General features: G+C 40.8%; 2 protein-coding genes across 21 annotated transcripts in view; one reads left to right on the top strand and one right to left on the bottom strand.

Annotated features, from left to right (window-relative positions):
- Positions 1–4,419, top strand: part of ABI3BP (ABI family member 3 binding protein) — a 304,680-nt gene extending 300,261 nt beyond the window's left edge. For all 15 annotated transcript variants that reach the window (XM_075072439.1, XM_075072438.1, XM_075072445.1 and 12 more), the window contains one exon: positions 2,389–4,419. In XM_075072439.1, the coding sequence (XP_074928540.1) occupies positions 2,389–2,504 (116 nt within the window). In that variant the 3' untranslated portion in view covers positions 2,505–4,419. The remainder of the gene's footprint in view (positions 1–2,388) is intronic.
- Positions 4,420–4,530: 111 nt separating this feature from the next.
- Positions 4,531–23,732, bottom strand: part of TFG (trafficking from ER to golgi regulator) — a 38,366-nt gene continuing 19,164 nt past the window's right edge. For 3 of the 6 annotated variants that reach the window (XM_032777493.2, XM_075072458.1, XM_032777496.2), the window contains 5 exons: positions 20,010–20,156; positions 18,482–18,649; positions 14,260–14,397; positions 8,257–8,346; positions 4,531–5,294 (listed from right to left, as the gene is read on the bottom strand). In XM_032777493.2, the coding sequence (XP_032633384.1) occupies positions 4,942–5,294; positions 8,257–8,346; positions 14,260–14,397; positions 18,482–18,649; positions 20,010–20,156 (896 nt within the window). In that variant the 3' untranslated portion in view covers positions 4,531–4,941. The remainder of the gene's footprint in view (positions 5,295–8,256; positions 8,347–14,259; positions 14,398–18,481; positions 18,650–20,009; positions 20,157–23,732) is intronic. The other 3 variants (XM_075072461.1, XM_032777497.2, XM_032777498.2) reach the window with 2 other exon arrangements.

The following is a 23,732-nucleotide window of genomic DNA, read 5'->3' as shown; positions in this document are numbered from 1 at the left end:
TCTGTGCTGTCCCTCAAGTTCATTTGTAATTTTGCATAACAGAGCTAATATTGTGTATTTCCTTCTTGGGCAGCACGATGTGGTTTAATGATGAACAGTGCTGTGATAGAGGGTAATTGTCACTAATATGGTGGGAGATAGTAAGAGCTCTCTCCTATTTAAACTTCCCAACAGATTTTTTTTCATCAGTGTTACACATTAAAAGCCTTTAAAGAAAACCATTGCCTTTAGCCTTCCTGCCAGTTTGTAAATTTAGGGGCACACTGGCACAGTTGGTTTTAAAGTGTTATAAATCAGCTGAGTTGTGCATTATGTAGCTTTACTTAGTGATAATGAACAAACTGGAAAGGAAAAATTAATTGTGGGGGGAATTCCTACTGCAGTAATTCAGTACATACACTGCAGTTCAAATCAGATGCCTAGACTCCTGAGAGGCAGCTGCAAATAGGACTAGATGTTTTCAACTGTTTCTAATCACAACTTCAAACCTGAGGCATGGCCGTGGACAAGTCACTTAATCTCTCTTCCCCACATTTCTCATCTGTAAAATGGCGATAATCAGGCCTTAGTTACCAATACCTACCTCACAAGGAGTTGAGACTCTAAACCTCAGACTTTTGCCAGCATAGCTATGATGAGGTGTGATTCATCACTGACTTAGCTGTCTGTGCCAGCAAAAGCCCCCCTGTAGATGCAGTTAAACTGGCCAAACTGCACTTTTGATATACTTAGGAGAGCTTTGCTGGTATAGTATTCTGGTATAGCTACATTGGCAAAGCCTTCCAAGTGTAGACCTGGCCTTAGGCTTTGTTTACACAGAAAAGATGTACTGCTTTAGGTATACCAGTGTGATTAAAGCACAACAGACCGTAGGGTGGATGTAGTCCTACCCATATACCGTATTACCCTTCCTATACAGGGAAGTGGAATAAGCTATACCAGCATAAGGCCTCCACACTAAGGATTGCATATGGTTATTGATTTATGTTTTTAAAAAAAATACCTGAGGTATTTATACAGCACAAAAATCAAGAGCGTAGACCAGGCCTTAATGTATGTTAGGTGCTTTGCACATTAAAAGCACATATTAAGCCCTAAATACTAATTAAATCCCCATATATCCAAAAAGGATAAATCTGAACCTCTTGCAGTTGCCTTCCTGAGAGCAAATAAATGTATGTTTGTATTCAAACTGGCATTGTCAAGCCAGTAAAGCTCAGAAATGCCAGATTTAGTTTTTTAAAAGCATTTACACACAAGTACAGTACCTGGTAAGCTTTCAAACACCACAACCAGAATTAATGTTTGCCCTCAGGTACCGAGCTTAGCTGCTAAATCTTCCGAAAGCTCATATTTACATACGTTTCCACAAGACAAGTTCAGTATGCATTTCACTTGAAGTTGCTATGTTAAAAGCTAACTGGGATTTTTCCCAATGTTAACATAACTACAAAAGGGTCACTTACTGGCCATTCGTCTCCAAAAGTAAAATCAGTTTCAGCAGATGCTCACTTTTTTAAAGTAGAAGGCTGCAACTTTAACTTTGGCACACCATCCCCCCTCCCCCCCAGCAGGCAGTTCTCTGGCTCCAGTGTGATGCCAAGTAACCATGATTCTGTGCTGGCCCTTTTCAGTCTACCCACTACGGTTCAGACCACTCTGAATCCTCTCGCTCTCCCCCTGCAAGAGGAATTGAGGGTACACATGACATATGAAAACCTCCCCCATCTTCTTATAGGCTCATAGGGTTCCCCAATAATCTCCTGGGTGCGTTTATCTCTGGGCACTGGCATCTTCACAGGCATTAGACGCCAGCTGCAATGAAATTCCAAACTCTTAACTTTTAAACTCTGTCCTTGCGCCTCATTAACCTCACACCAGGCTTCCAGGATACTGCAAGGAAGGTGGGGGGGGGGGAAGAGGACACCAAGCACCTTGTTATTCTTGCCCCAGGGAAAATTCCTTCCTGATCCCCAAAGCTGACAAAACCCACAGCATCTGGGATACAGTTCAGACATGCCTATTACAGGGCTGGGCAGCACAGCAACTCCTGCACATGGCTGCTCTGTGCCTTGAAGACTTCAAGGGGAGGGATCTGAGACATTCTCCCCTCCTCCCCCACAAGCACTTTCAGTGGCAACAGGAGAGAGTGAGTTCTTTACTTCCTGCCTATTCGCCATGTGCATTTTGGATAGGGAGGCCCCAGAGAAGGCAAGCTGTGCTGCCCCTTCCCCCTCCCCTCACAGTATTCAAGCAGTTGGTAAGGGCTGAACTTTCCCCTGAGCTTCTGAAGTCAGATAAACTCTCTCTGAGAATCAGGAGCCATCTTTGGAAGGCAGTGTCTTTTTCTCCCCGCCCTGTACTAAACCTTTCCTCACTGTTTATTAGGCTTTTTCAGAGCAGTTCGCCAGGAACCTGTCAAGTTTGGAAAAATAGGTGGAGAGACCCATATTACCTACGTTCATTGGTACGAGTGTGGAACTTCAATACCTGGTAAATGGTAGCTGCTACATGAACTTGAAGGTCTATCACTACCCTGCCCTTACCCCCAACAAGTTCAGAGATGGAAATGTTTATGGCCTTCCTGTCATTTAAACATGTTTACCTATGTATAAAGTTTATAAAACTCTAATGACAATACCGCATTGTGTTTAATAGCATAGGCTGCTTACTATATTACTCCATTTTACCAAAAAGCAAGATAAGCACATCATAGGATAAGGTCTGGGGAAGCTGGCTCCCTATATTGTGGGTATCAAGGTATAGTTTACATGGTATTTTAAGAGATACAGTTTGTATATTATTTATCACAATGTTGTAATAAATATTTGGAGGGAGAGTTATGGCAAAGCTGATCATGAAACTGCAGTATACATTTAATTTTAGATATGCATTCTGATTGTTACTGAAATATATAGTGTCCTATGGTATCTGTCTTGGTAATTCCGTGAAGTCTAATTCAATAATTTAAGTATATGGGGAAGGTTCTCAAACTGACTTCTGTAATTTATAAATTCTCAGATTGAAGAGCTTTTCCCCTTACAGCTAACTAGACAATTTGTGCTCTTGCCAAAATTGGAAGAAAGCTTGTTATATTTTAATGTATTAGCACCAAGAAAGCAATTCTAATTTTTTTTTTAAAAAAGCAGAGCTTCAAATCTATGACAGAAGTGTAGATTCTGTCACCAAGAAACTCAATAGTAGAAACACATCCTATGACTTTAACCCATGACCAGGCAGTGTCCCTAAACACAGTTGCTACTTAAAATAGAACCTGATTAGCTTTGGTGGTACTCCATGCCAAGTTGATTAATAGTATTTTTACTTAATCAGGCTTTCAGACAGGCATTGTGCATGGGAAACAAAATCAAATCTGCCTCTACTGCAGTGAGTTTTCTGAAGTTTTGATGAACTACTTTGCAGGCCAAATGTATAGCACCAAAGAATGCAATGAGGTATAGGAGGATATGCTCAAAATTCCAGTCTTTAAAGCACAATCTGGTTTGCTTTAGTAAAAAAAAGAGCTTTTTCAAAGAATTATTAGTGTGAGACAAGGGGCAAAGTAGAGTGAAATTAATTTTTTCAAAATTACTTTATAGTAGTTCCACTGAAAATCTACTTACCCTTTCTTCCCTTCCCAAAATAGTAGATGTTGTATTGCTTAAACATTTATGAACTAAATAAAGAGATTTTTTTAAGCAGGATGTTTATTCATTGGTTTTAAAAAGGTATTAACAGGAATACCAAAGAAATATGTCATTTATAGAAAATGCCTTAAAGTACATTGCAGGTACACTGTACTCTAATAAAATATTTTTTACTCATGTAAAGTTGTTTTATATAGACTAGTTTTCTACTCAAGTGTTGTACATTGAGACAAAATGGTGGGTGAAAGGGAGCACCAAACTGGCAGCCTTTTCTCATCAGAAGAGGCTACATTACAAGCATGTCTCACCTACTCTGTCAATTGTTTTCTGAATGAACCATCACTACAGTAAGAAGAACCTGAAGGGTCAGGGTTTCTTGAAATATTTCCATTAGGTTTGCACAGCTCTTTAAACTGTTTTTCCTTGTAACTGAGGGATATTGGGTTTGCGCCTGTGGATTTTGTTACAGGCACTGATTGGTTTTTTTCTGGGCTCAGAATGAAGTTTGTAGAATTACTCCCTCCAGCTGGCAAATGGTTTGCTTTTAAAAAATAATAATAATAATGTTTCCAGGCTCACCAAGGAATATAAACACTAAAAAATTTCTATCAAGTCAAAGCTTCCACCAAATGACAGTTTAAAGCCACTGCTATGTCACTCAGTGTGAGCTGCATTAATGCAGTGAAAACTAATGTGATTTGGTAATCAGTGACAAGAGTTAGTCCTGAATGCAACATATGCAAAAGCAATCTGTATGTGTCACAGGTAACTACTTTTTTTTTTTTTAAAATATCCTTTCCCTTATGGCCTGGCAAGAATAGGTCATAGGCTGACAGGTATGCCTGTAAAAAGAAATGTGCTTAATAATTAAAAAAACAAGTACTGGATTCAATATTTTTATTAGCGTTCAATGTGAATGTTACAATTTATACATAATACCTAGTTTCAATTCCAGAGTGGGTCTAATTTAGTACATCATGTTATTAGTAAAAACAAGCCTGATAAGTGGGCTAAATTTCCAACTAGCATTTTAATTTCCTTCAGACAAGGCAAGCTAGAATCTCAATCACCTTACAAACATTTTAGGAAGTATTTCCAAAACCTCAAAATCTAAGTAGGAAGCGGATATATTTTAAAGCAGGAAATAAGATTCATTTGGTCTTTTGTTCCAACAACACAAAGAATGCTCTGACTTTTCTCACTGTTTTGGAACATTAATACCAATTTTAAATATTGGAATCTGTTAGGATGTAGTAGTTAATAGCTACTCATGTCATTCAGCAGCTGAGCTTCCTTATCGGTAGCCAGGTCCTGGCTGAGTATAGCCCTGAGCAAAGGGAGGACGGTTGCGTGCATAAGGGTTAGGCCCACTTGGAGGGGGAGTCACGCCAGGAGGTGGCGTGAAACCTGGCCTTGGTTGATATGCGCCTGCCTGGCTTGGAGCCATTGCAACTTGGGAAGCAGGGGCCACATTATAATTAGCAGGCTGGGAGGCTTGTGTAGTATAGTTCTGTGGTGGGTAGGAGCTTGCCTGGTACTGTTGCTGAGGCTGAGCAGGAAAGCCAGGAGCAGAACCTTGTGATGCCTGCTGACTGTATCCTTGGAACTGCTGTCCTTGTTGAGGAGCAGGCTGCTGGCTGTAGCCTGCTAGAAAGACAAAACAAACAAAAAAGCAATACAGTTAGGTGAAAATAAAGCAGCATATTTACTTTGAGATTATTTCCTTATAAACAGATATTTGAGTAATCGCTAATAAGCACAAGAAACAATCCTGAGGTTTGATATATGCAACAGACACAGCTGGATGGTAATGAACTTCTTCTTGTCCATGACAAACACTAACTGTCTGTGGTGCGCTAAAATGGAACATTCTCTAGTAATGGGAAAACATTTTTAATTCAGACCAAAAGACAACCTTGATTATAGGTTTCATACTGATAATTATTCCCAAGGTCTCTATTTGAGAAACAAGGGGAAAATAGTATACAGACTCTTCAATTTCACATTATGAAGGAATTTAAAGGTCTCAAATGTACACTGAAAAGCAAAGTTTCATTTGGGATAGGTGCTTTAGCTTTGCTTCTTTCAGTCAGTAGATCATAAGTCAATGCAGAATAGTTGCACTGAATTCACACCTAAAACACTGCCTAGTGTTTTGTTTGGTTCTCAACTTTTGGTATTCATTAGCTAAAGATAAGTCAAAGATTACAAATGTCAAAGCATTTGCAGAACAGCACTTAAGGTACAACTGCTGCTGGCATCAGTTTAATATGTCCCAAATGTGATTTATTTGTGTAAAAGCAGCTTCCCTGGGAATTTCTTCGACTGGTGATATAAACAACAAAAATCCTTCTATAAAGTGAGAGCTACTTTTATCTCTATCATGAAACACACCTGCAGCTACTTGCAATGAAATCTCTCCATTGACTGGAATCCTGTCAGCATTAAACACCAGATACATAAGAATTATTAAAAATGCACAGCCCTGAAGATAGAAAATAAGGATTGAAGAATGCATCGGAGTAAATTTTGAACTCACCTTGAAACTGGCCTCAACAACATTTACTCGTGAAACAAACCTTTCAAAAGTTCCATTTTCATTGGCATGACCAAAAGTCAGCACTATGCCAAGCCCATTTGCTAGAAGAGGAGAATGGGAACTATAACCCACTGTTAGGAGAAGTGGTGCTTGTAAGGAGGTAGAGGGAGGAACATTCAAAACAAGTCCAATCCCTCTGATGAGGATCAAGGAATGAAAGCTACAGAGGGAAAGGGTATAGATCTACCTTGACTGCCATCTGTGAAGAGTTTATTTATGAGGAGCCCTACCCTGGCAGATTAATCCAGGCATGAAAACAAATCTCTTTAGAAAAACAGTTAATTGCAATTTGAGGTTTCCAAATTTGTTTTGTTTCACTGACACTTTTAGAAAGTTGTGGAGTTTGAGAAAGTAGAACTCCCACAATATATCAAACCTTCACAGAAACTCTTCTAGTAGAATACGAAATGAGTCTGCTAGTGTGTTACTATTAAGGATGAGTAAAACTAGCTTGGAAACTACAAGAACCATTCAAATCTCAAGACTGGAAAGCATCAGACAGATCCTCCTACCTCTGCTGAAATTAGGTTTCAGGAGGTCTGACACTGTCTTCAAATCATGAATTTTGCAAGGGGGTGAGAGAGGAGTGCATGTGTGTCTACACAGAGCACTTAGCCACAGCTTAGCAGAGTGCTGAGAGGAGGAACAAGATGACACATTGAGAACAACAAGTCTCCATGTCTAAAGTTTCCAAAGCTCTTACCCAAACCAAGTTTCAAGGCTTGCTTACCAGTTATGCAAAGGATAAACAGTCTATTCTTGAAAGTAAATTAAACTCTTCAAATTAGTGCACTTTGCTACATATGTTTGTAAAACAGCAACAGCTTCATCTAAACAGAAACAAACAATTCCTATTCCTTGTGTATGTGTTCCGCAAAGGTTTGCGTTTTTTGAGTGAGATAAAACTTGATATGTGATTAAACACTAAGGACATGCACACACTGAATTTACATTGTACCAATTTCCTGCAATATAAGTTTAAAGCAAGTGGCAGAGATGCTCATACTGATATTTGTCTACTGGCCTTTATGAAACTTTTCATAGGGTTATGGGATCAGAGCAGTGTTACTCTGCAGTATCTGAAAGCATGAATAAATACTTTTATTAATTGATTACTGTCTCAATAACTGAATAGCTGAACTGAACTATTACTAGGATCAATTAGATATTGTATAATTTAAAAGGGAAATTCAAAGTTCCCTTTTTCCACATCTTTGAACTGAAAGTAAGCCTAATATTTTTTCATTTGAGGGCCCTGTGGAAGCCTAGCTTTTTATTCAGTTTCACTCGCTCAATCATGTAGCACAAGGTCACAGCATTAAAGTATTCTGCTGATAGAAAAAAACAGTGATAGTTTAAGTTCAAGTACTATTGACTTCTACAGTTGTTTTATATCAGTCCTGGAAACTAGTTTCTTTTGGGTGACAGTTTAGATAAATACAGAAGAACTGGTACAATCCAGTATTCATACCAAATGTAAACTAATGGAAAAGCCTCCGTTTGGATGCTGTGTTTGATTTGTAAGCTAATGAGAGGCTGAGGCATTTTCTTGTACAATTTACTGGGTTGGGTGGCACTACTCGCTAGAGGCATCAGAGGGAGTATTTCATCTTTTTTTCCAACACAACTAAAAACATTGTAAAGAAGTAAGAAGCTCTCTCAAGGCAATTTTCTTTCAATTTGTTTGTCTTTGTAACAAGGCATTCTATTGGGTAACCCTGAAAAATCCTCTCTAGTTCAGTATCAAGTAGCATTGAATGTTAGGAAATCAAACATCAGCATAAACTTTATTGCTAGGCGAACAGAAATACTGACAAATTAAGGGCAATATATTTTAAGGAGCTGCTGAATGCCCTCTAATCCCACTGACGTCAATGGAAATTAAGGATGCTCAGCACCTTGCACTGCCACTCAAGTATAGCTGAAGTGACATTAATATTTTGGCACTAAGAAAAATGTAGTGATCCTAGTCTGCACCTACACAGAAATTTGAAAACAGCAGCTGCTTACCTGGATATTGCACACCATATTGTTGCTGAGGCTGAACTTGTGGCTGCTGAGCAGGATAACCGGCCTGTTGGTACTGTTGATACATCTGGCCTATACATTAAAAACATGATTTTTAGTAAAGGAACACAGTACCTAAGGCCCAAAATCTGACATCATACACAATGGTCTGGTGGACAATGGCTAAGAAGCAATTTGGGTCTCCAAGCCCATCCTATAGCACATTTTTAAAAACAGAGAATTACTACAAGAGATCGTAGAATGCTTCTGTCTAAGGGTTAGTTACAAGGTGTTCCTCTAGCAGGCACTTGTCTGTACAGATCCCACAATATTGGTCTAACAAGTAGTATGTTTTATTTAACCTGCAAAGCCCAGTAAACACACGTTTTTTCTTAACAGATTGTGGTTTTGGAGAGGCTGTATATGTGATGCGACATGTATCATGTGCCATAATTAACAGTGGTTTAGCTCAGGGCTAATTATGTTTTTATTGTTTAATAAAGGATCTTAATAAATAAGGCTTAAAAAAACTAGGGTGTTTTTCTCTTCAATCTCCACTGTCTGCTTGTTTATACCACGGTTCTAAAACGTTTTCTATGGGCAGTATTCTAAGGAGAATGGTACATTATTCACTCTAATCTCATATTCCAGACATCCTTTAGCATATTCAACTTGCTGTAAGCCAAGTTTTCCAAGAGGCCCAGGAGTACACACTTTTAAAGAAAACCATACGCATAAGATCAGAAGTTCCATTTTAATATTTTATTTGCTAAATTCAATGCTGTATTTCAGTTCTCTTAGGCTAACTTTGCACTTTAGTGTTTGATTTTTCTGGTTTTGGGGGGGGGGGGATTGTTTTTTTGTTTTGTTAAATCTGCTATTGAAATCAGTTTCCTTGGTCTGTGCTCTGTTGAGCTCGAGGGGTCTACTTTTAAACCCTCCTCCACTGCACAAATACTATGCAAAGAAGGAACCAAGGTGTGGCTGCCAAACCTCATGTTTGGCTTAGTGCTGTCAGCTATGTCTGCCAAAGCTATGTCCACTACATGTTAGTGTACCATTTACTATTTCTGCTGCAAAAATCTGAGGAAAACTGCAAAAGAAGCGAAATGATTAATTTCTGTACCTTTTGAGCTATTCCCCGTGACGACTAGATCAAGAGTCACAATCATAAGAACTGGCCGCCTCCTCCCTCACCAACAGCAATGACATACAATTTTTATATACCTCCACTTTTTTTAAAAAAATGCAAAAGGATCAATGCTATTTACATTCCAACTCTGTAGGCAAAGTCCACAGAAAAAAATTCAACAGTAAAATCTCATATTTTACAACTACAGTATCTGCTGTCTTGTGCACATTTAACAAAAAGGGAGTCTCAAGCTGCCAAAAGGAAAATAAAAGCTAATCTCTGGACCGGAGATGAGAAAAAAGCAAACCTATCAAGTGGTCTTGAATCTATGTCATGCAGAGGGGTCGGAAAGGTTTTAAGCGACAATTTACATTCCTTTTTTTGTGGTATCTCACACCAAGCTAAAAATCTCAGCGAGGGAATGGACGGAGAAAGAAAGCAGAGACTCTCACCTTTACTGATCAGAAGAAAAGGTGTTAGTTTTTACCTCCTTTGTTTAGTGATAGCCTAGGAAAGGGTTTTAAACTGACATTTGTTAACACTGTGGAATTAGTCTGCTAGTGGTCATTTATTTCTAGGGCACTTTGTCTAAGACAGTAAGTGCTCCATATTCAGAAATGATGTCACACACACCCCTCAGTTATCAATAAAAATCAGGTTGTTCGAATTAAGACCAAGAGTTTGGTTCTGGTGCAGAAGTGCAGGTCTGCACTGGCGAAATGAAAGGGAGTGAATAGAAGAAAGATCCCTCTTTCCAAATTCCTTATGCAGAGAGCTATATGCTCCCAGTTCCACTCAGGATTACATCAAGTAAAATAATACACATAGCAGGGGAAGAGAATCGTAAGAGAAACAGAGAGGAACAGTACTGGCCATCTTTTAAATAGAAGGGGGTAGTAGAAAGACAATGAGACCTTTAGAAACATGAGTACTGAGCCATAAGCCAAAGTAAAAAGCCCAACTAGGGAGGGAAGCTTAAGGAAGTGGTTCTGTCATGTTCCCTGATGTTGTGGCAGTTGCCATTAGGAAGAAAGCGTCTATCTTCTTCTTTAGCAACATTCCCTCTTAGAGACCCTTAAAGTACTTCCCAACTGGGAGCCTTCTCACTCTCCATGACACTGATGAGGCCTCTCCCCCATCCCATTCTCTGAAAAGGCTCCTACACCATTCATGTTGGTGGGGAATGGGGAAAAATGAGTTAAACCTGTCAGCAATCATTAAAGTCACACCTGAGAAACTTAAAAGCATCTTTTCTTGTCTCAGTCCAAGAATCTTAAAAATTTAGTTGGGAACAATATGAGACAAGTAAAAAGATAAACTAACTAGGGTATTTGATGAGGGTACTGGAGAGACTCTCACCTCTATCACCATTTCAGATCAAGCCCTACATGTAATTACTGGAAGTCTTTCCTGTCAGACCTCTGTTTGGTAGGCTACTTGAAGGAAGCTGGTTGTGCCTGTACAGTTACTAGTGACTGTATCAAAAATGCAACCACTGGCACCTGCTGTGGAAGCCAAGAACTGAATGGACACAGAAAATAAGTTCTCACCTCTAGGGTGGGCCCTCCAAAGGTTGAGGCACCTTGGTGAGAATATGAGAATGCTTATCACCTATTCTGTCAACAGAAAATTTACTGGATTAAAAGGGATGGGGGACTCGAGAGGAATCAGCAAGGAGTATTTGGCCTCCAGAAAAACTGCTGCATAAGAAGTATCTCACTGTGAAATTTGCTACTGGTGTCTTTTCTACAAATCACAAATGAAACTAGTAAAAGTAAAGATCCTAGTGTGGGCATACAATTACTGAAGCTATATGAACATTCTACTATGACCAGCCTGAAAGCAAAGTGCACTGAATAATACAAAGCGAAGTGCTGCACAGCACAAATGAAAACACTAATAAGTTAAGCATTCTACAGTTTAACAGTCCCTGCATTTGTTATAGATTTTCTCAAGTTCAGAGACAGCTGTTTCACGTTACTTTAGACTACACCTGGCATATGGATATCTCATTTGTATAGCACCTATCAGACAGGAAGATCCTGAAGTGCTTTACAAACTTATGATCTATTACTGCATGATTCACTTTACCCACCACTAAAATGCTGCCACGTCTGCATAAACAGTTGGTTTAAATGAATCTTAGTTGAAATCAACGAAATGTTTCATGAAAATTTCCAGTAAGAAAACAAGGAATGACTAGAAAACAGGAACTCAAAAATCAGTCATAAGTCTCAGCACCCAAAAGAATCCTATATTAGTTTTTTTCATGTACAAGAATAACAGCTACTTCAATATTTCAAGTACAGAGGATGTGACAAATGTAGACTGATGAATCTGAGGTAAATAAATGTGATAGAGCAATTTAGAGATACAACAACAACAGAGATTGTTTCAATTTAAAACACCATGTTTCAAGTTGGTCTGCAACTAAAACATTTAGTGCCCTGTTTTAGAAAACAAGAACATAAACAAAGGAAAAAATTCTCACTATGCTCAGCTGGAAAGAAACTAATACACCACTACCCCCAATAAAAGTAACTCAGTTTTTGACAGTAGAAAACACTATTCAAAGCTTTCAGTCCCATCAATCTAACATTTATATTGGAAATAAAATAAATATTAGCAATAAAGAAAGTGACCATTATTTGCAAGTGGACAAGGCTCCTTATTTATGCATCAAGGAATGAGCAACAGTACACACTAATATTTGTGATGACCAAAGTGCAATACCTGTGATCTCTAACCTCTTCCCAGTGAGGAAACTACCTAGAATCCTATTTTGAAAATAAAATTATGTGAAGAAAATAAAATCACCTCCATTAAATGAAATAGCAGAATTTGGGAGAGGCAAGAAAGGACTTCTAGAAAATTCCGTTTTTTTATTTTAACACTTATACATGTAATGAAATATAAATAGGTCTGTAAAAAAGGATATAAAAATATGAGTAGTTTAACAAACACAAACCTTTGTATTTGTCTCAATTTAATTTTGGTGAATGATACCAAGAATGCGTGTTCCACATGCTTCTAAACCACGCGACATTGTTTAAAAGGTATTCTCACTATGACCAATTATCTACAGTGGGAAAACCCAGGATTTGTGGTGCAGTTTTCATTGAGTCTTCTGCCTCTCTCCAACATGTCAGTGAGTGATTTTTCACTCACTTGACATTGACAAATGACAACAGTTCCAAACCTGTATTAGCAATTTAAAACCTTTACCTTGTTACTTAATTCTATTTTAAGTCAACATGTAAAAACCCACACCTTGTTTTTGTCCATTTGACTTCCTTTCCCACAGAACTGCTGACAAAATAAGTAGTCAGCAGCTTAGAGAGTTACAGTGCTTACTTTTCAGTTAGATTTTCTGGCTGACCTAAAATCACTAGTGTCCAAAAGCATCTACAGCACAAGTCCCAGGAGCCAACTACTCAAACAGAATTATCAAACCAAAGGATGATGCTGCAAGCACAAAGCAGAAGTGTTCAGATGTGTGGTGTTACTGAATCCCAAGACAGCGGCTCAACAAAGTGTTACTATTTGGTTAATATTAATAAACAGCATATATTAATATATTGTTTCTAAGCCACACAAAAAGTGACACTTTTTGTAATTATATTATGAGCACTTGGCTCTTATCAGTCAATTTCAAGTTTACGTATGTCTCTCCTTGGTTCTATGGGTACCTTACATATTTGAGTCCTAAAATCTTCCTTGCTAACCACATGATATTGGGATACCTTCATCACCTTCTTCAGTATTTGCTACACTCACCTGCTGAACACTGATCTGTAGGTTGCAATATACAGGATAGAAAGCAAAAGAAAGATGCAATTCTGCCCCACAAGTCAAATTAAGAATATTAGAGAAAGATCTTTAAGCTGCATCTTAAAATAAAGTAGAGGGAGCACAGCAGGTCCTTCCTGGAATAGATTTCCATCAAAAGGGACAACACGCATGTTAGTGTTTTTGCAAGTGACAATGTAGAACCAAAAGAACTTGAATACAATGGAGATTTCAAGCATGTGCATATTAATTCAAATCACAAAAAGAAGAGCACAAGGTACAATAAAGGGCTTTGAATGCCGAAGTCTAGATCTTACATGGAATTTTTAAAGTAATATCTAAGTAAGCCATTTGAAGAAAGTTAGCAGGATAACAACAACTACAAGCAATCACAATGGCTACATGATTCTGAACCAGTCATTGGGAGAATTATTGGTAGGTCATTATGAAGGCCATTATAATACTCTATGACAGAACCATATACCATTCTACAATGTATATTAAAGCATTAACAGCTGGGCTGGCCTGGATTTTTGGACAGGACAGTAAATTTGTCTCTGTCCTCTAAAGAACATGCACTAAACAACATAATTTGCACATAGTGTATAATTACTTACTTTGTAGTATACAGACCAGCATTTCTAACAGATTCCCCCATATTTACCGTAAAAGTGAAAATACAGCACAGAAAGTAACATGTACAAGTTAGACTTTCAAACAGTTCTAATGTAAAGTTTGACATCTGGAATAGCTAACATGCAAACAATAACGTTTACATCTACACTCATTTTACTACTGAAGTGTTACAGTAATTACTGTAGTACTGTTCCTTTCTATTATTTTTCAGTACCATCTGGCTTTTAAGACAAAGCTACAGCACCATCTACTGTTTTAACATTGAATCTTTAAAAAACTATATTCTAATGGGGGAATTGTGGCCTTTAAAGTCTGATATTCCCTAGAAGATTCCTAGTCATATGCAGATGTGCCATTTAAAGTTCTAATGTAACCTTTTAATGTAAAACATGACAATCCTCAATTATTGAAGTCTGACTGCAATTTTCATGATGTAAGTTACTGCTCACCTTCCATCTGACCAGTTGGTGGCTGACTTCCTGCATATGCTGGCTGCTGCGGCTGAACCCCAGGTGGGTGGGCTGCAGAAGAGGAAGCAATGCTATCAGGTGTTCCTGAACGTTCTTCTACAGGGGCACTAGGTGGTCCTGGGGGAGCAAGAGAATATATAGTAAGCATGGGAAATAAACAAGCAAAAAGATTTGATAATCTTAAACTGAATAAAATGTGTTTTCTGCATCAAGTACTTTCCAGTTTTGCACAGCTTTACATTTGAAAAAGTTTAAAAACTCTACTTCGCAGCACAGTCCATGCAGTGTAAATTCAAAACCCAGTCTACTTGGAAAATAACTGCTGGGGTGATTTACCACGATTTCCTAGGGTAAATATGTATTTGATTGGCAGATGGGGGGAGAGGTTTATTTGTTTTCAGTATTTTGGGGTTTCTACACCCAGCAAGGATAGAGCGGGTTTTTGTTTGAAAATAATTAACTGCCATGGCAATTTTGAAAAATATAGTGGGGAAAAATAGTCGCTTGGATGCTAATGAACAGTCTGAAGTCACAAAGACTAGGTGGATTCTGGATATTTTAAGGCTGTAAAATGCTCTGGAAAACCTAACTGAAAAAACACAATGTATAATTACGCACATTTTGATCTGAGGCCTGCAAACTAATGCCCCAATCCTACCAACCCAATGCACAAGTAGTTCCACTAACTTCAAAGGGACTCCTTAAGGAGCTTAAAGTGCTGAAATCGACATCGCCGGGTCAAATTTGGGGGTAGTGTGGATGCAATTAGATGGTATTGGCCTCCGGGAGCTATCCCAGAGTGCTTCATTGTGACCGCTCTGGACAGCACTCTCAACTCAGATGCACTGGCCAGGTAGACAGGAAAAGCCCATGAACTTCTGAATTTTATTTCCTGTTTGGCCAACATGGCAAGCTCATCAGCACAGGTGACCATGCAGAGCTCATAGCAGAGGTGACCATGGAGTCCCAGAATCGCAAAAGAGCTCCAGCATGGACCGAACAGGAGGTACTCCATCTAATCACTGTATGGGGAGACAAATCTGTGCTATCAGAACTCTGTTCCAAAAGACGAAATGCCCAAATATTTGAAAAAAATATTCAACGGAATGAAGAACAGAGGCTATAACAGGGACCCGCTGCAGTGACGCGTGAAATTTAAGGAGCTCAGACAAGTCTACCAAAAAACAAAGAAGCAAATGGCCAATCCGGGTCAGACCCCCAGACATGCTGCTTCTATCATGTGCTGCATTCAATTCAAGGGGGTCCCCCTACAACTACCCCACCCCTGTATGTGGACTCCTGCAAGGGAGTCTCACACAACAGGGAGAAAAATGATGATGATGAGGAGGTTGAAGATAGCACAGAGCAGGCAAGCGGAGAAACTGTTCTTCCCAACAGCGAGGAACTGTTTATCACCCTGGAGACATTACCCTGCTAACCCAGGTTCCCGAACCTTGAAGGCAGAGAAGGCCCCTGGTGAGTGTACCTTTGTAAATATAATACATGGTTTAAAAGCAAGTGTGTTAAATGATTAATTTGCCCTGAAGACTTGGGATGTATTCATGGCCAGTAAAGCTACTGGAATGCAGTCAAGCAACATCTGTTAATCTCTCTGTGTTATCCTCAGGAGAGAGAGATCATTCATGGTCACCTGGTTGAAACAGGGGAATTTTATTAAGGGGACATTCAGAGGTGGCCGTTCCTGCTGAGCTGTGTGCCTATGGTTGAAAAGAAATCATCCCCGCTGTTAGTCACGTAGTGGGGTAAGGGGTGATCATCCCAGAGAATTGAGTGAGAGAGGGGGTTTAGTTGGGTTTGTGCTGCACGTTAACCAGAAAACCACAGCCATTCCTTTTAAATGGCCAACCCATTTTAAATGGTCAACCCGACTCTTCCTTTTTTCCTCCTGCAGCTGCAAATGTTTCAACACTACCACTATTATCTCCGTCCCAGACGCTAGCACAGATAAGGCGGCAAAAAAAATGCACTCGCGATTACAAGTTCTCTGAGCTCATGCAGTCCTGCACTGAAAGAGCCCAGCAGAATGCGTGGAGGCAAACAATGTCAGAGTCTAGGAAAGCACAAAATGAATATGAGCACAGGAGGGACACGCAAGATGAGAGGTGACGGGATCAAGAGAAGCGGTGGCAGCAGCATGATGAGCGGAGACAGGCTCCAATGCTGAGGCAACTGGTGGATCAAACTGATATGCTCCAGTGTATGGTTGAGGTGCAGGTGTGTAACCAACTGCCCTCCTCCCCAAGTTCCACAGCCTCCTCACCCAGATGCCCAAGAACTTATGGGGGGGGAGGGGTTTGGAGAGGGGTGTTCTGCTCCTGACGGGGGGGAGAGGGGGAGAGACTTCTACAAGACATTCCCATTGGCCAAACACAGCAGAAACAAGTGCCAAGGACACACGCTTTAAATTCAAGCAGAAAATAGCAACAATTGATCATGTTTTCTAGTCATCAGTATGCATCAGTGACTTTTTTTATGACATACTATAAGGCATGTACAACTATATGGAAATACTGCCAACATTTTTATGATTATTTTAAAATCAATGATTAGTTACTGGATGCCAGCATTTATAGAATACTGTTAATGGTCTTAATGTGAAGGTTTGGTTTTAACAGTATCTGTCCACTCTTGTTTCTATCAAATAATGGAGTTCTCTGCCATCTGCACATGAATATGATCAATATTTCCAGTCTTATTTCTTTGTTCAGGAGTCGTAAAAAAATCCTTTTGCTGAAGGACTTAACATATCCTTTTGTTAGGATTAATGAAGTGATGAATAACAGTTCTAATGGAAGCTTACAGGAAATGATGGTCTTAGTTTGGCAAATTTTTTGCCATAAGGAGAAGAATTTGATTCCAATTTTACTTCATATCAAATTACAGTTTATAAAGGGTTTTCTTGCCACTTTTATAAATATAAAAATAGGAGATATTAAGCTGTTTTGAATTTAGAGCACCCACATTAAATGCAATAGATGTTTGAGCCAAGAAAACAAGGAATTTCCAAATTAAAAAGCCTAAACTGAGCTACCACAACTTCCAGTTAAATCACTGAAACTCAGTGCAGGTGGTGGCCCTTGCAGGATCTGGTCCCAAGGTTGCCCCTTTGCTCAATCTTTTTTACTCTAATTTCAACAGTTTGGATAATCCCACATAAATCATCATCAGAGCTGTAAAATCTAGACACAGAAAACAAACCTGTAGACTGACAACCTAATTTCAAATTTCAATGCTGTTGTGTGGTTGTTTGAAGTTATCTTAGTTTTCATATAGGGGATTTAAGATGACATTGTATGTATTAATTTCAACAACATCTGACATGTTTGAAGCAGCTGATGATCAGGTGTAGTCAGTATTTAGTATATGTACTGTCCTACTTTTGCACTGATACTAGCTCTAAAGGTACCATTGCCATAAGACTTAAATTAGTAACAATGCTATGATGAACAATGACACTTAGCAAATAAATTGGCAAATGATTGCTTCTTTTGTTATATCCTTTAAACAAAATTTAGTGCTGGCAGAAATTAAGGATAATCATTAGTAAAGTTTATTTAAAATAGTAAATTGGGAAGTTTGGGGTTTGTTTGTTTTTTTTAATTCTGACCAGTACTTGCCACTCTACGTTGCATTTTTGTGCAAATGCATGAAACTCTGAAAGTGAAATTGACTCAAAGCTCACTATAAATTAAAGTGGAAGAGAAAAGTTTATCCGGAAAAAAAAGGGAAGAGGGTTTTTTTTGTTTGTTTGTTTGTTTTAAAATCTCATTTAAGTAACATCAATAGACTGAACCTCTTAGGCCTTTAGTTTAACTTGCATAAGCAGGTGCAAATCCCTGGATTTAAATACAGTGTCCACTTATTTGTATAGGCCCCAAACTTTCTATTAATAGTAAGCCGATTGTTTTAAATTATTGTAAGCTATTTTTGCTCTCCACATAACTAAAAATGATGCAATATAAATTTGTTACATATATTCCATCAGAATTTGTAAGCCAGTTCAACCCAGGCAGTTTAAAACGACCATATGATGGAACTCTGTAAAAACAAAAGAACTGAATGGAAATAGTAACTAGCACATTCATACTATGAAGTCTTTATTTCATAACAAGACTGAAGTTTTAACTGCCAACAATGAAAATCTGTTGTGCTTTATTTTCAATAAAATATATATCCTTACCCGACACCTGATCATCTGTCAGCCCAAATGCTGACATGACATTTTTGCTGATTTCATCTTGATTTTTTAATGGATCAAAAGCAGACATACTTGCTGCTATAACTTGAGTAGATGGCTTGACAGAAGAGTCAGTAGCAGCAGGTTTTTCTTCACTACCATCAACAGCATCTATTAACACAGCAACAGATTTGTTTCTGTTATATACACCAATTAAGAAGCCTTATCAATTTGAAATACCATTCTGAGACAAGGAAACAGTGAAGTTAAATGTTCCATGGCTGCTCATATATAAATAAAACTTGCACAGTAAATTTTAAGACCTGCACACACAACTTCAAGTTGACATCAGAATAACTGGAGAATGAAGCTTATCTACATACCTACTACAGAGGTCAATAGAAATTGGTTCAGTCCTAACTCACTTCTGAAGCAGAACGTCATAGTACACAAACTTATTTAGACAGTAAGCTCTTTGGGGGAGGGCCCATTTTTGTTCTACTTGTACAGCGCCGAGCTGTTCCTGACTGGGGCTCCTAGGCTGTATGGTAATAAAAATAATAAAAAAAACTGAGATCCCAAGACTTCTACCCCCACCTGCAGCAAATGCCTACTTTTCTAAATTGTCCCAGCATATGACAGCGACCAGAGAACCCCCAATGAAGCTGCCCAACAGAGGGAAAACAGTCAGGAGAGTTCCATATACTAAGTGTTGTCATTATTGTGTCTCTGATTGGGTATTATTATTATATTCCTCAAAGGAGGGGTCAGTTAAGGTGACTAATAAGGTACAGTTCTTCGTACTTATCAAAATGAAATTGCAGTACCCCCAGAAAATCCATGTCAGACACACTGCTGCTATTAAGTAAAAATGGAGCAACTACTTAGGCTCAGATCCTTTTCCAGGGATTAGTAGCTGATGCTTCAAATCAGCCTCTCCCAGCTGGCTATTAATCCACATAAAATGCCACACACCCTGAGAACTGCTGCTTAAACATTAATATTTGTTTTGTTTCATATTTAAGCAACATCATATCTTTTAGGCATCAGAAAGGCAGTGTTAGCTAAAAGACTGAGCAAAGGACTAAACCAGGGGTTCTTGAGTTCTAAACTTGGTTCCAAACAATGACTGGATAAAAGTCATTAGCTTTCTAGTCTCCACTCCACACACTCCCCCCCCATCTGCAAAATAAGCATATTACTACTTACCTAACTTACAGGGGAGTTTAAATGATCTAAATAAAATTTAAGAGTACTCTGAAAGATAATACTTGAAATCTTCAAAGTAACCAGTTAGGAAACAGTCAGTCACTGTTTCTTAACTTGGTACAATACTCCTACTTGTTAAAAGACTGTGCTTGGCTTAAAGTAAGTAAGTAACCTTAAGGCCACTAGCAATTTAAGTTTCTAAAACAGCAACCGAGAACCAGTTTGCAGACTGAAAGAATTAGGCAAGACTCCCTTTTTACTGTATGTAAGAGCACACAGTTTGACTCAGACAATTCTTTACCAGTAAAAATGCCCAACCTACCATTTTCAGGCAGGCTAGTGGAAAGCCCTGGTTCAGCAGGTGGTTCCAAACAATCCAACAAGCGATTCACTTTGTTGCGAAGTTCTATCAGCTCTCGACGGAGATATTTCACCTGATTGGATTCTAGAGGTCTTGGCTGCCCATTAACTATAAAATAGTAATTAAAGAAATGAACTCTGAGGGAACATAGTAACAACTATTCGTGCAAACACAGGTTAAACAACTTTCTTATACAATAGTATTCCTAGATGTCAAGCATAAAGAAGAACATCTCTGTCTCTCTTTTGTGGAAGGGAGTTTAAAAATCACATGTACTGTAGGTCACGAGTGAAAACAGACTATAATCTCACACTGGTCCAAAATGCACATTTACAACAACCCAATTTGGCACCTTATTGCATATTATCAGAGCTGTATGGAGACGTGTGCATGCACCAGCCTGCAATATGCTTAGGTCAACCAAGAATTCATTCTTTTTCAGTTAATTTTTTTCTGATCTTTCAGTTGCAGCAACTTAAGTGTTAATTGTAAACAGCAGGTAAAAAAAATGTTTAGTCATGTTTATGTTGGCAGTGTCCCTTAAAAGAGTCAGGACCAGTTTACAAAATACAAACTAACATATTCTAATGTCTGCGCAAAAAAGACAAGTTACCTTTTCCGTAACTGGTGTTCGAGATGTGTTGCTCATATCTATTCCACAACAGGTGTGCTGCTCGCCACGTGCACCAGTGACAGAAGTTTTTCCTCCTAGCAGTACCCATAGGGAGTGCCCTAGGGACCCATGGAGTGGCACCTCCATGATGCAGTATAAGGGGTGCTGTGCGCTCCTCCCACCCTCAGTTCCTTCTTGCCAGACAACGCTGACCTAGGGGAAGGAGGGCGGGATGTGGAATAGACAAGAGCAACATAATTCAAAGAACAATAGTTACAGAAAAGGTAACTGTCTTTTCTTCTTCGAGTGATTGCTCATGTGTATTCCACAATAGATTATTCCAAGCTGTATCTATTGGAGGTGGGTAGGAGTTCAAAAATTCTCGGAATGGAGAACAGCCCTGCCAAACCTGGCGGTCTGAGAGATAATTGCATAGTGCAAGGTTAACACGCGAACTGAAGGCCACATGGCAGCCCTACAAATATCCTGAATGGGGACATGGGCCAAAAAGGCAGCTGACGAGGCCTGCGCCCTAGTCGCATGCACCTTCACAATTGGTGGTGAAGGGATTCCTGCCAGGTCATAACAGGTACTGATGCACGTGGTAATCCAATTGGAGAGCCGCTGAGTGGAGACTGGCCGACCTTTCATGCGCTCGGCCGAGGCCATGAACAGCTGCAAGAACTTTCTGAACAGCTTAGTCCACTCCAGGTAAAAAGCCAGAGCCCATCTCACATCCAGCGGACAGCACTCCTCACTGAACACATGGGGCTTATCTTTATGAAACACCATGTACAGGGGCTCAGAGGTCAGGTCCCTGAGGTCCACGTCCTGCCTAGCCGACGTGATCGCAAGCAGGAAGGCCACCTTCCACGAGAGGTGTGACCAGGAGCACGTGGCTTGCAGCTCAAACAGGGGCCCCATGGAGACGGGTCAACACCAGGTTTAAGTCCCACTGAGGGACTAGGGGCCCCAACACACAGGAAGAGACAATCCAACCTCTTAAGAAATCAGCTAGTCATAGCATGGGAGAACACCGTGTGGTCCTGCACCAGCGGATGGAAGGCAGATATGACCGCTAGCTGCACCTTGACTGAAGAGGGCGCCAGGCCCTGGGCTCTAAGGTGAAGGAGGTAGTCCAGAATAAGCTGAATCGAGGCAGCCAATTGGGAAACGCCCTGCTTGTCCGCCCATCTGGAAAACCAAGACCACTTTGCCAAGTAGGCTTGGCACATGGAGGGCCACTTGCTTTCTAGGAAGACGCACTAAACCCTTTCCGAGCATGTCCTTTCCTTCCTACCTAACCACTAAGCAGCCACACCGTGAGGTGGAGTGCCGCTAGGCTGAGGTGGCGGCGGTGGCCCCGGTGCTGGGAGAGCAGGTCCAAACGGGACAGGAACAGCCATGGTGGAGCGACCGCCAGGCCCATGAGGGTCCCATACCAATGCTGCCTGGGCCATACTGGGGCAATCAGAAGGACCCAGGCCTTGTCCGTCTTTATCTTTGCCAGGACCTTGCTGATCAGCAGGAATGGGGGGAAGGCATAGAAAAACTGGCTTGACCAAGACAGGAGGAAGGCATCAGAGATAGCGCCCTGTCTGGAGCAGAACCGGGGACAGCGACAGTTTTACCAAGTCGCGAACAGGTCCACCTGGGGAGTTCCCCATACTTGGAAAAAAGTCTGTGCACTGGAGAGACCACTCATGCTGAGAGGAGAAGCCCCTGCTCAAGCAATTCGCCCGCGCATTTTAGGCACCCGGCAGATGGAAGGCCTGTAGGCAGATGTCGTGGGCTATACAAAAGTCCCACAGCCTAAGGGATTCGCAGCAGATGACAGAGGATTGAGCCCCGCCTTGTCTGTTGATGTAGAACATCAACGCTTTGTTGTCCAAGAGAACCGTGACCACCAGGCACTCCAGATGTGAGTGGAAGGCCATGCACACCAGCAGTATAAGCCTGAGCTCCTTGACGTTTATGTGGTCCCTGAGCCGACCATAGATCTTGGGTCTGACTGTTCCCCACATGGGCCCCTCATCCCAGGTCCGACGCGTCGGACACCAGTTCCAGTGACGGGGCCCTGCCCTGAACGGGACCCCTTGAAGCATGTTTCTCAGGGAAGACCATCACCATAGGGAGGTGATCACTGGCTTGGGCACTGTGAGGACTCTGTCCATCCTGTCTGTGGCCTGGGAGAACTCCAAGGTCAACCAGAACTGGAGGGGCCACATCTTGAGTCTGGCATGACGGACCACATACAGACAACGCGACCCAAGAGCTGGAGGCACGCTCTGGCTGTTGTCACCGGAAACCTTGTGATCATGTCGATGAGCTCCTTCAGGTCTTGAACCTGTCCAGTGGGTGGAAGGGAGGGAGGGAGGGAGGCTCTGGCCGATGAGGCATCCAAGACTGCCCCAATAAACTCTATGCATTGCACTGGGACTAACATGGAATCGGTGTTGTTTACCAACAGACCCAAAGTGCTGCACGTGGACAGAAGGAGCCCCACGTGATCCCGCATCTGCAACTGGGAGCCGCCCTTGACCAACCAGTCTTCCAGACGGGACGATCTGGACCCCCCACACCTGAGGTAGGCCGCCACCACCAACATACACTTCGTAAATACCCTGGGGGCAGTGGACAGGACAAACGAGAGGACCGTAAATTGGTAGAGTTCCTGCCTCTGTGGGCACCTCTTATGGTCCTGCATCTTTTTTATCAGCGGTCTCATATTTTGAATGGGTAGCCTGAGGAGGAGTCGTCTGAGGCTTGAACTTAGGTTTAGCCAGAGCTGAAACAGAGAGAGACAGAGTCTGGAGAGTCATGCAGGAGTCTGTCAGGCCATGCAGCTTTGTATCAGTTTGTTCCACAAACAGAGCTTTGCCGTCAAACAGGAGGTCCTGCAGGGAGGCCTGTGCCTCGCTGGAGAGCCCAGAGAGCAGGAGCCATGACACCCTTCTCATGGACACCACGGAGGCCATGGACCACGCAGCTGTGTCTGCTGTATTCAAAGCTGCCTGCAGGTTTGCCTTGGCAGCTGCTGTTCCCTCCTCCACCAGTGCTTTTAAGTCCTC

The sequence above is a fragment of the Chelonoidis abingdonii genome, chromosome 1 (assembly GCF_003597395.2).
Source record: "Chelonoidis abingdonii isolate Lonesome George chromosome 1, CheloAbing_2.0, whole genome shotgun sequence".
NCBI lineage: Eukaryota > Metazoa > Chordata > Testudines > Testudinidae > Chelonoidis > Chelonoidis abingdonii.
Note: the sequence above shows the minus strand (reverse complement) of the source record. Positions and strands in the feature narration are given on the sequence as shown.